This window comes from Sprattus sprattus (assembly GCF_963457725.1).
Source record: "Sprattus sprattus genome assembly, chromosome: 7".
Lineage (NCBI taxonomy): Eukaryota > Metazoa > Chordata > Actinopteri > Clupeiformes > Clupeidae > Sprattus > Sprattus sprattus.
The window spans coordinates 25,170,609-25,185,053 of NC_137926.1; the positions used below are offsets into that span (position 1 = coordinate 25,170,609).

Below are 14,445 nucleotides of genomic sequence, written 5' to 3' on the forward strand. Positions count from 1 at the left end.
TTCTTTCAAAGGCTATGCATATCAGACACAGGGGCATCACTGACAGGACACATCTAATATTTGTAGAAAGGTTGCAGTGGCAGTTACAAAAGAGAGTTAAATATAAACATTAAATTGCTCAAAATGGCATTTTTCCCTCTTCCAAAAATGAAAAAGCTCCAAAAGGCTGCATAAACATAATCAGAACTTAAACATTGCTTTTTGTATTCCTTTATAAAAATAATACATAGGCTACCCATGAGTCTTCACGCAATCATTTGATCACTTTTCACATTTGATCCCTTTTAGCTACATTTAGCTATCTGGTGCCAAAACACGTTACATGCCATAACCATCAAATTTAAACTAATGGATCGTTTTGTAATTTCTCGGAAGCTCCACGTCAGAAACCACTTGGCCTTTGTTGAGATGATTAGCCTTCTGAGAACGCCAACACCCCTTCTATGAATAGCCATAAGCGCAAACGGGATAAGACACGTATGATAGAAATTCAAAGAATTATAAGTTTTTGGCTTCACCTACAAAGAGACCGATGGTGACGAATTACCAGTGTGCGTGGTTTGCTCTTCCGTGCAAACGTAAGTATGAAGCCATCAAAGCTGCAACAACACTTAGAGAAAACCCCTGCTCACTGAAACATTTAATATTTCAAGGCCCGTTTAAATGGTTTGAGACCTTGATGAGACGATCAGCCAAAGTTGGCCACGTAGGGTAGCCTACATAGGGTTCATCATATTATTAATATTATAACCTCGTATGACTGCATGACATATTTTCAGGCATTTATTGAAACAAAATATAGTTACACCAATGCTTTATAATATTAACTTCCAAGCCATTTTGATAAAACCATTGGTCAAGGTAACTTCGCAATATTTAGCAAATGAAGAGATCAATACCGACTACTGAAGCTTTGTTGTGTCGACTTTTCTGACGTCTATGGGACGTGGTGGTTTCATGCAACCTGTGGATTGGCTGCTCGAGAGCTTTTCAACCAATGAAAGTTTAAAACGAATCCGCGCGGGGAACGTAATAGGAAGTATGGTAGAAAACACAAATGCTGTCTACCAAGTAAACAACATGGCTTTGAATTTGGTGTTTGTAATGGATACATGGTCTCAAAGTTTAAACTAAGCAACATTCTTCAATAGCCATATTCTGACCGTCAACACAGCTTTTCAAGGTTTTCGGGAGTGAAAGACGACTGTTCTGAAAGAAATCAGCAACTAATTTAATATTCTCTGGAGAGCCATGTTTTTGTTGCTTCAGTCTTAACGGTCTATGCCTACACTAGCTAGCTAGGTAAGTCAGTGCAGCTCAGGTAGGTAGCTAGCTGATAGTTGTCATCGTTAATGTATGATGTTAAACTTGTTAGCAAGGAAGACTATCTTAACGGTCGTCACGAGATAAAGTGGCTAGCAAGCTAATAGATAATGTCTTTGGAGGCGTCAAGTGTGTTGGCACCGTCTCAGAGAGCATCGCTGTCATCTCTTCTTGGTAAGTTGAAAGCTGCACTTTTTTGCCTCCGCAAGCACAGGTCACTCCCATTTCACAACCGTATTCGATGTTTTATGTAGGGAATGCACTCTGTAGCCTAGCAGTTACCCCAGAGTCTGGTCTCTCAACTTTAAAAAAAATCAGTTTTGTATTAAGTTGTTCAAAATGACCTTACATTAGGTGAACTCGAATGTCTATTCTCGTAAGTGATGAGACGATTGTAAGCGAACAATTCCTCGCGTCTTCTGGTTTGCAGCAAGCCGGTCTGGAAAGAGGCCTAGAGAGCATCTATCTGAAGAGGAGCTGCAGGAAGCTGCTATTCAGCTGCTCAACAGCAACCAGAACCTGTCCGATCTGCTTCTGGAAGTGGGAGTATGTCCGAGCGAGGAGGCGCCCTGACGGGCTGTAGAACTTAGCTGTTCACTAATTCAGCCTGACAGTGCCATCCATATTAATAAATATCAACTAATTTCAGAGACTCATGATGCCCATCCCTATGTGTTTAATCGGATGTGTGCAGTCAGTTTGTGTTACTAGTTAAACGTGTTTAGCATCTCAACAATGTCCTGCAGCAGAAATCCTGATTTGTTACAATTACTGTCACAGAAAAGACTAAGCATACAGTTGATTGTTGCAGACTCCTGCAGGTCTTGCATATTTCCTTTAGACTATGATACTCAGTTGAATACATTTCAGTTCCAGAGAATGGCTCTTAACAACATTTTTTTTTAATATAGCAACAAAGCCCCAAGTTTGGGAAATGTAATCATTACTGGGATTCTGGAGAAAGAGATGCACTTGACCACTGCTCTGTTCAGAAAACTGGATCTTCTTTCCTCTGTAAGTTATCATCTTATTCCTATAAACCTAAATCAGCCCACAAAACATTTCAGGTCATACTTATAATTATATAGTTTCCAACACCATGCAGCTTAGTGAGTGAGTGCTTTCCTGTGTGATGGTGACTTGTGAATGAGCGCATTCACTGTGGTTGAGTGTCTGTTGTGTGCTGCAGGTTCAGCGATGTCTATTCACTCAGAATAGGAGACTGTCAAGTCAGCTGTGAAAACGGGCATTTTATGATGCATGTTGGTTGTGTACTGCTGAATTAACAAAGCGTGTCTGTGTGCGTGTTTGTGTGTGTGTGTGTGTGTGTGTGTGTGTGTGTGTGTGTGTGTGTGTGTGTTTGTGCGCACGTGTGTGTGTGTGCGTGCACGTGTCTGTGTGCCCTCAGTGAGTGAGCTGAAGAGGCAGTCTCAGGAGCTGGGGATCCCTGTGGGTGTGCTCTCAGTGAGGGTGGTACTAGAGAGAGTGCTGGAGCTGACCGCTCCCTCAGAAAGAGAAGAGGATGGCGTACTCCTGACCTCAGCTCAGAGGGTACCTACCACTGTACAGTCCCTCCAAGATTTTGCCTTCTTGCGATCTGACGAATTCACACAAATTCCAGGATTCCCTGCGGATTGTAATTTTTTCTTTCTGTAAAAAAACACACTCATAGAACTTCTGTATTATTTGCGATTGCTTCTATTATCAAAATTGTATTGTCAGCAATAATTCCTCCGGCAAATTCAGCTAATGTTGTCTGCAATAATCAAAATAAACCCTTGCAAGGTCCTGGTGGGACTGACCATTATCCACCTCACTGTCCAGTCTTACACCAGGCACTGACTCAGTTATGTCCACCATGCAAGCCATTTTTAGTTGTAATGACCGAGATGCCTCATATGCCATGGCTGTATAACCTGCTGTGTACTTGTGTCTGTGATGCACTTGTGTGTATTTTGAATAATAGAGTGAGTTTTGAGGTTATTCATATGGCATTAGCTGTTGTGTTATATGCTAAATGTTTTTCCCAGACCCAGCTCTGTGTGCTGCTTCAGTCCACGAGAGAGCTCCTCTCACTCGGAACCTTCAGCCCCAGGCTTTTATGGCAGGAATATTGGAAATCACAGGTGTGGGATTATGGGACTGTGTTTGTATTTGTGTGTTTGTCTGTATTACTTCCTTGCTGATTGTTTACTCAACCCAAACGTGAAATAGGCAAGGCAAGTTTATTTAGGTATCCCATTTCATACACAAAGGCAATTCAATGTGCTTTACATCAATAAGAGTAAAATGAACATCCAAAAGAAAAGACAAGTGATATTTAAATATAATTAAAAGAAAGTAAATAACATAATTAAAAGAACATAAAAATAGAATAACAAATCACGGAAGTAGCCCAGACGGTGTTTGTCTCTTTTGGAACATTGAATATAGAACCATAGATCAATAGCCTGAATAGAATCCATAATAGCACTTCCCTGTCAGGAATGATTTAAAGTCAAAGTCAAATCTATTTATAAAGCACATTTAAAAATAACTTACGTTGACCAAAATGCTGTAGAATTAGATCACAATAAAATATAAAATCAAATAGAAAACAGAAACAAAAGACTCAACTTAGCATCTATATACACAGAAAGCAAGTATACAATTTATCAACTCAGATCGGGAGGATCCAAATGCTAGAGAATAAAAGGGTTCGAGCCTGGACTTGAAAGAGTCAATAGAGGGGGCTGATCTGATAGAGAGGGGAATGCTGTTCCACAGTCTACGGGCTGCGAAATCCACCCCTGGATTTAAGCTTTGGTTTGGGGACTGCCAGGAGCCCTAAGTTAGATGACCTGAGGGGCCTGGTGGTGGAATAAGGGGTTAAGAGGTCTGCGATAGTGAAAAGGGCCTGGCCATTCAGGGCTTTAAAAACAAACAGGAGCACCTCAAACTAGGTTGTAGGTGGGACAGGGACGAGTGGCGAATTCAAGTATATAAGGTGTTACAGTAGTCTAGCCGGGAGGATATGAAGGCATGGATGACCTTCTCAAGATCTCTGGGTAACAGGAAAGACTTCATTTTGGCAAATGTGCGAAATTGGAAGAAGCTGGCTTTAACTACTGCATTGACCTGTTAGTCAAATTTAAAGGCCGAATGGAATATCACACCAAAGTTTTTGACATGGGGCTTGACCAGAGTAGACAGATTGCCTAGGCTGCTGGTGGTCAGTTTGATGGAGTCACTTAAGGTCTGCTTCTAGAAATAAAGTGCATCATTACAGTTCTAAAGAGTTAATTTGATCAGTTTACAAAAAACATCTTAGAACAATTGGTTCTTAAATCTAGATTTGAAACTGGCTTCAGTTGTCATCTGGACGTTGATTCCAGAGCTGAGCAGCATAGCAGCTAAAAGCTGCTTCACCATGTTTAGTTCTGACAGGAGGTATTACAAAAAGATTTTTCTGCTGTGTTCTGAGAGGTTTAGCAGGTATGTATTTATAATTTAAGATACCTTGGCCCTGTCCTATAAGGTGACTTATAAACAAACAAACTTAAAGTCAATTCTATACAAGTACATATACGTTTTGGAGTAATTATTATTATTTATTTTTTTTAAGAACTCTAGTTGTACATTTTGTTCAACCTGACGCTATTTATTGTTTTTTTTTTAGCAAGGCACAGTTTGTAGGGGAGAGAGCGACGTAAATGTCATCAACATACCTATGCTAAGAAACCTGTATTTGCTCAAGTGGGAGCCTGTAAAGGCTGAATAGTAAAATAATAGGTGAAATGCATTCATGTTGAGTTAACTGTGATGAAGCAGGCCTGTTCATTTAAAGCTGTTTGTCTATTTTCTTCTCTCACCCACAGCCTAAACTGGAGGTTGTCTACTATTTACATGCTGAGAACATTCTATCCATGGAGGACCTGCTTGAAAGGTACATTTTGGCACGTCTTGCTAAAGCTTTGTTTTACTTTATACCACTTTCAGATAATTTTTTTAATGTGCATTACCCATTCATTATATTTCTGCTTCTCAACTGTGGGTTTGGTCCAAAGTTGTGCATGGATGGTAGTCTTGTAACTAGACTTGAGGGAGTGTGATGCTTATAAGACCATAGTCTAAAAAAGTTCTTTCGCACTTACGAACACTACATCTTTAAAAGCTAGATTGTTTTTTGTGTTCAGTGACGATGGAGTTAGGAGCTGGTTGGTGAAAGAGTTACAGGCCCTGTGTGGGTTAGCTTCTGCCCAGAAGGAGGAGGGAGATGCCAAGCAGAAGATCCTGTCAAGTAGGAATATCAACACCACCACATTTGATTAACCACACGCATTCCGGCTTGTTATCTCTGTTTCAATAAGGCCGCCCATTCCAGGCATCGTTTTCCTTCTTTGTTGACTTCTTGAACTTGCTTTGCCTCTTGAACTAAAATATGCAAATGATCCATAGCTGGGGAAAAATGGTTAGGATTCTAAAATACAGGCCTCTAAATGTTAAATATCTAACTTTTTCTGTTATTATCACCTTTAAAAAAACTAAAGCCACTGGATGTACAGAAAAACTAATTTTAAACGTAACATGCATATATGTTCAATATTGTGCTTCAGCTGTCATGTGCGCTCTGGTACGGGCTGGCTTTGAGGAAGCCCAGGACGCCTCTTCCAGAAGATTCTCTCACCGTTGCTGCTCCGTGCTGGACGACATGCTCTTCTGTGAGTGCCACACTCTTAATTTAGACTTCCACATATATTGGGGCTTTGACCAAGAATGTATTGTGTGTTGCATAGCCGCAGCTGTGTTGATGTATAAACCTAGGCTCAACTTTATCCCCTTTCACACATTTCTCGCTCTAGAATAGCTGTGGGCTGCCAGACTATATCTTGGCTCAGGTTCTGCAGGGATTTTAGTCTGGAAACTCAGCTGGGAAGATCACGACCCAACAAATCTCTGGCAGGCCAGTCAGAAGGCCACAGGGGAAGGCTGTTCCAATGAGATTTGATCAAATGGCTCTCACTTTGTGATGCCCCTTAACCCACTGCTTATGTCCAGACCACAGTGAAGGCAGTGGAAGAGGGGGTTTTGAAATAAACAAGACTATTGTGGACCAGCTCATGGTGGACTTTAATTCTCTTAATCAGGGCTACTGGATTTGCTGAGCTCCAGCCAGGGCCCACAGGAGCAGGAGCATGAGGAGGCAGCGGAGGCCTGGTGAGCTGATCCATCAGAATCTGATGACACAGCCTCCCATGGCAAATATGCAGCTTGTGGTGGTGTGCACTAAATTATTCCTGTTCTGTTCCTCCTCCACTCTCTCTCGCTCTCTTTCACAACATTAAACAGGGTGCGAGCATTTGAGGCCTCTCTGACCCACGCCTCTGTTCTCGGCAAGGCTCTGTCTCATTTCTCTACGCGCTCCCTCACACACATACTCACCTACTGCCCAGGACTCAAAGGTGAGCATGCAGGACACATGCAGACACTCCTTCACACACCCTCACATACACCGACACACAGAATGCATTAGACAGAAACAACACAATTATCTTTTATTCTTTTTTGGGAAGGTGTTTATTTGTGTTTTTTTAGTGTCAGATGCAATTGCCATGCAGAGCAACTGGACCTTTGCCAAAACCAACCCACTATTGACATCTCTGTTCTGTAAGGTAGGGTGGTCCATCCTTTGGGTGTATAAGCCTCTTGTAATAATTTGTGTTCCACCACAATACCTTCCTTGAGCAAGTAGTATCAGTGTGTGAACGGGTAGATGTCTGAGGCATTACGTGTGAAGCGCTTTAAGAGGTCAGTACAAAGTACAATGTACAAAAGTACAAAGTACAAAAGCGCTGTATGTATGGTATGCAGTCCACTTACCAAACATATTATGTTTGACAAAGCCGTCACAGGTGTGGCAAAAGGCTGATGAGAACTCGCTCATCTGAAACATCTTATTAGCCTGCATTGTGTGCTCACCTGGAATGAAGTTATTTGACAGAAATGTGTGTCATCCAAATGGGGCCTCATTGGTTTATACACAGTCTTGTTAGTTTTTGAGCATAGATTGCATTATGCAACTGACATTTTGAGACCATGTTCTTGTAGAGACCGAAAACAATAGAACGGCATAAATGCTATTTTCCAATGTTAACCACTTTCTCCTTGTATGTGTACCCCGTGGTCATGCATACCATTACATTCAAATGCATTTTGTGCTTATTTATGTCTTATGTCCAGAAATGATCAGATAAAGAACCCAATGTGCCGTTGATGGCCTATAAATATTCTTCCTCCTCCATTACAAACAAACATGGAACAAAGGACTGTGGGAATGTGACTGGTTGACTTCTCTATTTCTCTGTGTGTATGTGTATGTGTATGTTAGCTGTGTGTGCTGTTCAGTGTGGAGGAGCTGCTCGCCCATTTACAGCAGGTGCTGGAGACCCACGAGGTCAACTGGCAGCATGTCCTGTCCTGCCTGTCCACCCTGTTGGTGTACCACTCAGACACACAGCCATGCCTCAAACGTAAACACACACCTATGCATGCATACACACACACACACTGTAACGTAACTGAAACGTTCATATAAACACCCACAGGCAGAGCTATAGACAGATAAACAGATACATACACATACACACATAGGGCTCAGATACACATACGCGTCTTTTTTCAGGCGCAGACGCTTCAGTAACGCCTTAGCAAAGTGCGGAGGCCAAAACAGACTTTTCACAGCTAATAATAATCACTCCGCGATGAAAGCGCATTGATGAAAACCGTTCATTCAAAATTCTGACGTTGAAAATGGAACTATTTTTCGTATTAAAATGTTAATTTGTTGACTGTAGAATTGTTTTATAAAAGCAATACTCGTGGGAGTGGGGTAGGTAAGGGATAATCCCACTCCCACTCGTGCTATATTGCTTAATCATACCACATCTTCCAGCATCAAAACAGGAAATAAGTGATAAAGTAGTTAAGCCCGCCTGTTGCTTGATCTGATTGGCTGCCTGGGCCGATTGTGACATTGATGAGTGGTGCGCTTCCCTGCCTTGCGCTGGAAAGTTGAGAATAGTTCAACTTTTAAGCGCACCTAAAAAACGCTTCAAAGACGCAACGCGTGGTGGAGAAGGGGCGCACGCTTTAAACGCGCTGTACCATAGGAATCAATGCATTTGCTCGCGTCCCGTTTTTACAAAAACGCGTATCTGAGCCCATATGGTGTACATGCCTTGTCTTGTCTAGGGACACTCATATATGCTAAATTATGCCACATACTGTTTTGCATGCTAGAATGGACTTAAAAATGGTCACGTCTTTTAAGTAAATATGGCAACAGAACACAATACCACATGAGCCTGTCACACACACACACACACACACACACGTACACTTACATATGGCAAGCAGTGTGTGTGAAAACAAGTCAGACAGGAGCCATGTTTGCTTTCCAGTATATTAAATTGTGTTGATGGACTGCTGACTTCCTCTCTCAAAGAATGGCACTAGTGCCCTGGCACAAAGATAACAGATAATTCATTATTTCTGTGTGTGTCTCTTTCTCTCGTAGAAATGCTGGTGAGACTCTTGACCTTGGCATTTGAAACCTATGATCTGGAGAGCATGATCACTGCCTTCCTCTTGGTTCGTCAGGGAGCACTAGAGGGCCCAGCTGTGTTCCCCTCCTACAGCGACTGGTTTAAGGTGTGTGCCTGTGCGTGTGCGTGTCCGCCCTCTGCTTCAGTATTCACTGTCCATTACACTGGGGCTTACCCGAAAATTATGTCAGTATGCTTGGGTAATGGGTTATATATTTTCATGAGATGCATTGTGGGTACTTAGCCAAAGACTACTCTTTCACAGTCTCAGTGTAAGAACGGACAGAATACTGATGCTGTACACAGTCCTTAGGCGAGGTGGAACACTCGCACTCGACACTAGCAGGCGATTACTATGTTGTCACTATGATGCTGTCCCAAACAGTCCCAAAATATGTCTTGTATCAGACAGGATTGGAGGATTTGACTTTTATGTCTAATTTCACATCACTGATTGATTTACTGGTGCCCCTGGTGTTTTTGCTACGATTGGATGGAAACCCCGTCTCCCCAGTTTTGACCCCTTGCCCGACCGCCCTGCATCGTGTCTAGTTCATGGCTTTAGCGAGTGGAGGGCTTTATTCATAAATGGCTCCACTGTTGATTTTTCTCCACTTAGATAGATAGATGGATACTTTATTTATCCCGAGGGAAATTAAGGTCATCCACATCACGCTCCCTGTAGACTGCTGTGGCATCAGTTTGTCAATGCAGGTAATATGTGGCAGGGAAACTGTTGTGAGCTGCTCAACTGTTAAATGAACTTCAAAATGCTTGGGGATGCAGCAGGGATGTCCCAGGTGTTGTGTGTAGAACAAGAACAAACAAACACATACACACACACACACACACACAGACTCACAGACTTGACTTCACTGTCATCACAATAGCAGTTGTTTGTATTATTTTTAGCTGGCCTTTGGAGGCGCCAGTGGTTACCACGGCAACAGCAAGAAGTCACTTGTGTTCCTGCTGAAGTTCCTGTCTGACCTGGTGCCCTTTGACCCGCCACAGTACCTGAAGGTACATTTTCACTCCGTGACCTTTCTGTGGCCTTTGAGAGCCGGCATAGTCATTATCTTGTGTATAATGCAGCCTAAAATAACAATAGCAGAAGATGTTTCTGAGTGCTTCTTAACTAAGCTGACCTTCTTGGTTATTCTAGCTCCAGCTGCTTTTTACAGTGAGGACTAGGGACTGGCATTTCCACTGAACATTTGTCTGAAATTTAAAGACATTTAAAAGATAAAACATATATTTGTGGCTGAGGTGTCTCATCATCTGTTCTGTCCTTGTCATATTTGCCCCTTGGGGACCCTCTTGTCTCGTCCACTCCACTCCTCCCCTCATGTTCAAGGTGCATATTCTACACCCCCCATATGTTCCAGCCAAGCACCGCTCTCTTCTGCTGGAGTACGTGTCCCTCGCTAAGACCAGACTGGCTGACCTGAAGGTAAGACCAACATAAGTTCTGAGCCAAAGGCCCATAGGAAACTGACTCCATTTACTTCCTTTTCATGTGTGGTTGTTGTCTGAACATGTGTAGGGCTTGATTGATTGAGACGGAAATTGATAGATAAGAAAGTTGATTGATAATAACGATGGTTTATTTGTTTATTGTGTGTTCTCCCACTGCTGTGATAACATACAAAGACACACATTCACACACAACAGACTTTAATGTCCTTAAAAAATCCGACGCTATGTTGCTAAAGGTGACATGGTTTCCCTAGTAAATATAAACTGCCCTGCCCATCTGTATGTGTATGAGCACCAAAGGAATGGTTTTTAGTGGTTAATGTGGTGAAATGTGTGCAGGTGTCAGTGGAGGAAATGGGCCTCTATGAGGATGTGTCTGGAGCTGCTGCAACTCTAGAGGTAAGAGCTCCCCCTGGTGGTCAAAGACAGGAGAGCAAAGGCAACAGGCTAGAGACAGACATGTATACTTCTCAATTCATCTGTTTTATAACTGATGTTTTATTGTTTCTGTTATGGTTTTAAGAATTTACCTTTTCTTTCTCTCTTTTTTCCCTTCCATAAACACATACACACACACACACACACACACACACACACACGCGTGTGTGCACACAAACTGTCACATGCACACAAACTGTCAAATGCACACACAGCCACAGCATCAGGCCCAGCAGGATGTGGAGAAGGCCATCTCTCTGTTTGAAAGCACTGGGAAGATCTCTGCCATGATCATGGAAGCAAGGTAACTACACTGTGTTCATCTGCGTTTAAATAGATATGTCTTGCTGCATGCACTGTAAATTCATTAGCACCGGCCTTTTTTTTATTCAGCATTTTCAGGAGGCCATACTTCCTGTCCCGCTTCCTGCCCACCCTCCTCATTCCACGAGTGGTCAGTATGCCTGTCACTCAAAAATGGCTTGTTATCGTTTAGTGTATTTGCGTCGTGTCTTGGGGTAGCTTTCAGGATTGGATATATGAGTGTGTATTAAATACCTGTGCTACCATTTCCATGCAGTTGCCTGTCAAGCCAGATGCCAGAATGAACTTCATTGAAGCCCTGCGGAGGTACACACACACTCACACACACACTCACACACACAAACACACACGCACACATATGAACTCAAGCTCACACTCTGACTTTAACTGACTTTGTGTGTCCTCATTTGTCCATTGTGAGTATGCATTTTAAGCCTTTTTAACTGACTTCAAAACCAATCTGTGTTTGTATTACAGAGAGGACTGTACTGTGATCCCCATCTAGTGCTGATGGTGTAAGTTGAGTTGGTTTGTTAACTGAGTTCATTCATATGGAATGGTCTGTTGTGTTTTTTTTCCAGGGCTGATAAGATCCCAGCAGCTGTGTACTCATCCTACACAGAGTCCTGCCAGAGTGAGATCCAGAGGCAGCAGAGTGGTGAGTGTGTGTGTGTGTGTGTCTGTGTGTGTGTGTGCATGCGCATCAGACTATGGTGTGAGTGCAAATAGTTGAATTTATGATTATGATTTTAAACAATAACCTATGAATTATAATATTGTGTGTGTGTGTGTGTGTGTGTGTGTGTGTGTGTGTGCAGGTGTGGTGAGGCCCATGGAGGGCAGTGAGGCTCTTCTGGCAGTGGTGCGCTCTCAGCTGCAGGACCTCAGGAAGCTGCTGTCTTCTGGAGCTAGTCATGGAGGCAAGCACACGTGCGCACACTACAAATCACTTTATATTGTCTGTCACTATTATGCACACAAACACACAGATACGCACTCTCTCTCTCTCCAACTGACCCCTCACACTCTGACCCCCCCCCCCCCCCTTTCTCTGTTGTGGACTGTACAGACGTGTCAGCTCAGCTTGCCCGTGTCTCAGACATATTGAGCGGAACGTCCCCTGAGACCCCAGAAGAGGCAGTCGGACGCAACGTCATTCAGCTCCAGACAGGGGCGCTCTCTTCCAATGAACTCCAGACCAGAGTGAGTATATCCATCCATATTTACTGCATGTACCAACCCAATTGTTTACAGTATTTTGATACATAATGGACAGTATATGCAAGTGTTTTGTCAGTTTCACTCCAGATGAGCTGTTGTGCCTTAAAGGCCACAGAGGTCAAGCGCAGCTGAGAAGTGACTGGGTTTGAGACGTGTCTCCTGTGTATGTTATCCTTCCCTCTCCCCCTGGTTGTTCCGGTGTCTTGTGCTGAGCAGGTGGTGAATGCCCTCCTGAGGGGTTTCTGTCAGTGTCTCCTGGATGCATCCAAAGTCAGTCCCCCCAATAGGTGAGACAGGGCACACAACGCAGGTCTCTTCCCTTTCAGTCACTATACACATTGAATGAGTCTTGTATCATTAATATGATTTTTGCCACTACTACATACAGTAGCCTTTTAACTTGCCTCTAGCCCTTAAACCAGTTCATTGTGCATCTGCATTTCTCCACTGACTTCTAATAATAGAAATAGAAATTGTATTAAGAAATATTAATATAAACATAAATAAATGTTTATTTATGGCATCATTCACATACACATTTTGAAACCAGAACTAAGAGATCTAACTCTGGGTGTTTGGGGGGGGGGGGGGTTTTAGGAGTTCGTGGAGCGTGTTTATGTACCGCGCTGCCCCTCCTGAAAGTGTTTACGCCCTTCTGTCTCCTGTGTCACCCCAGGCAGGGAGCGTGGGCGGCCCTGTTCGTGAAGCTCCTGCTGGGCCACAGACGGTTGTTCACCGCCCTCCTGCATCGCTTATGGGACCTGCTGACCCACCAGGTCAGCTGATATTTCAGCCTCTCGCCCGATTTTCACGACCTCTCTTTGTCTTTCTTTCATGCTTTTTTTTCATCTCTCTCTCTCGCTCCCTCCGTCTCCCTATACCTTGTGAACCTCCAGATGGTCTTGTTATGATTTGTCTTTCTCTGTGAAAACTAAACCCGATGGGTGTCTCTCTGTCCTCCTTCATAGGGTCACTCTTTGAGTGCGACTCATGTGCTGGGACTAGCAGCTCTGCTGGTTCAGCTTCATGCAGCTGGCCATCAGTGCCCCACGTTGCAGCCGCCTTCGCCCTTATCCTCCTCGTCCTCTGACCCGTGCAGCCCCCTGCCTGTGGCCGAGGCCCTGAGTGCAGTCCTGCCGTACCACACCAGTGAACACATGAACTTCTGTCTGAGGTGAGCTCCTGTCCTACAGGGTCTCCAGCTGATCTGAGATCAGCACTCTCTGTTACACTGATTTCATCATGTCTGCTGTCTGATGGCTTCTAATGGAGTTTTCAGCTGCGCGGAATGTATTGTTTTCTCCCATCAGCCTTTTTAATGGGCCATCATTAGAGCATAAGTGAAGCCTCTCTTTTATTCAGACCTCTTTGTAAACTGATGTTTTATTCAGTGACCTTATGTAGACAATTTCAGATAGTGCTGAATTCCCATTCTCACCACTCCCAAGGGAAAGGGATAGTGGAGGGATATCCCAGCCTATGCCTCTCATACTGGTGGATAGTGATGGAGTTCTGCAGGTCTGTAGCTTCTGGAGTTATCACTGTTTGAGTTATGTCTTTATTTCCTTTCCCTTGCAGGTTTTGTGTGGCTGCGGTTAGCTACGGCCTGTGTAGCTCCCAGCTTCAGGATCTCCAGCAGGACGTCCCCAGCAGCCTCTACAAGAAGGTATTAAACTCACGTCACAAGACAGCCTCCCCAAAGAACCGTCTTAGTGTCTGCATTGGACCAGCAGCATCTTCTGCTGAATACTGTTCCATATATGTACCACTACTGTGAAACACCCTCAGTAGAATCACACCTAGTCATTCACCATACACATGAATCCCTGAGTCTAATAGTCCAAAATGTTTCTTGCTAGGTTGCTGGGGATTTTTGATGTGCAGTAGTGCCATACAGATTGTGCTGTGTGTTTTGTAGCTGTTGTACCTGGTGCCCAGACTGCTGCCAGAGGCCCGGGCCGGGAGAGAGGTCCGAGGCCGGATGGAGCATGTGCAGGCTGGAGGAGGGACGGAGGAGCAGTGGAGCCGCCTCACGGACCCCACCGCCACTCTCACCAAGTCTGTCCTGGGGCTCTGG

At 43.7% G+C, this 14,445-nt stretch overlaps 1 protein-coding gene across 1 annotated transcript in view; it reads left to right on the forward strand.

Annotated features, from left to right (window-relative positions):
• The first annotated feature begins 1,050 nt into the window (after window positions 1-1,050).
• The window catches only part of fanca (FA complementation group A), a 19,939-nt gene continuing 6,544 nt past the window's right edge, over window positions 1,051-14,445 (forward strand). Inside the window, exons 1-27 of the mRNA XM_080842936.1 lie at window positions 1,051-1,497; window positions 1,754-1,869; window positions 2,235-2,337; window positions 2,732-2,874; window positions 3,354-3,449; window positions 5,181-5,248; window positions 5,499-5,602; window positions 5,919-6,023; window positions 6,450-6,519; window positions 6,652-6,764; window positions 6,898-6,974; window positions 7,691-7,832; window positions 8,879-9,012; window positions 9,819-9,929; window positions 10,264-10,359; window positions 10,725-10,784; window positions 11,039-11,127; window positions 11,217-11,277; window positions 11,404-11,453; window positions 11,729-11,805; window positions 11,966-12,067; window positions 12,217-12,350; window positions 12,585-12,655; window positions 13,045-13,144; window positions 13,337-13,542; window positions 13,947-14,034; window positions 14,287-14,445. The exon at window positions 14,287-14,445 is cut by the window's right edge and continues 45 nt beyond it. Of these exons, the coding sequence (XP_080699062.1) occupies window positions 1,434-1,497; window positions 1,754-1,869; window positions 2,235-2,337; window positions 2,732-2,874; window positions 3,354-3,449; window positions 5,181-5,248; window positions 5,499-5,602; window positions 5,919-6,023; window positions 6,450-6,519; window positions 6,652-6,764; window positions 6,898-6,974; window positions 7,691-7,832; window positions 8,879-9,012; window positions 9,819-9,929; window positions 10,264-10,359; window positions 10,725-10,784; window positions 11,039-11,127; window positions 11,217-11,277; window positions 11,404-11,453; window positions 11,729-11,805; window positions 11,966-12,067; window positions 12,217-12,350; window positions 12,585-12,655; window positions 13,045-13,144; window positions 13,337-13,542; window positions 13,947-14,034; window positions 14,287-14,445 (2,739 nt within the window). The 5' untranslated portion in view covers window positions 1,051-1,433. The remainder of the gene's footprint in view (window positions 1,498-1,753; window positions 1,870-2,234; window positions 2,338-2,731; window positions 2,875-3,353; window positions 3,450-5,180; window positions 5,249-5,498; window positions 5,603-5,918; window positions 6,024-6,449; window positions 6,520-6,651; window positions 6,765-6,897; window positions 6,975-7,690; window positions 7,833-8,878; window positions 9,013-9,818; window positions 9,930-10,263; window positions 10,360-10,724; window positions 10,785-11,038; window positions 11,128-11,216; window positions 11,278-11,403; window positions 11,454-11,728; window positions 11,806-11,965; window positions 12,068-12,216; window positions 12,351-12,584; window positions 12,656-13,044; window positions 13,145-13,336; window positions 13,543-13,946; window positions 14,035-14,286) is intronic.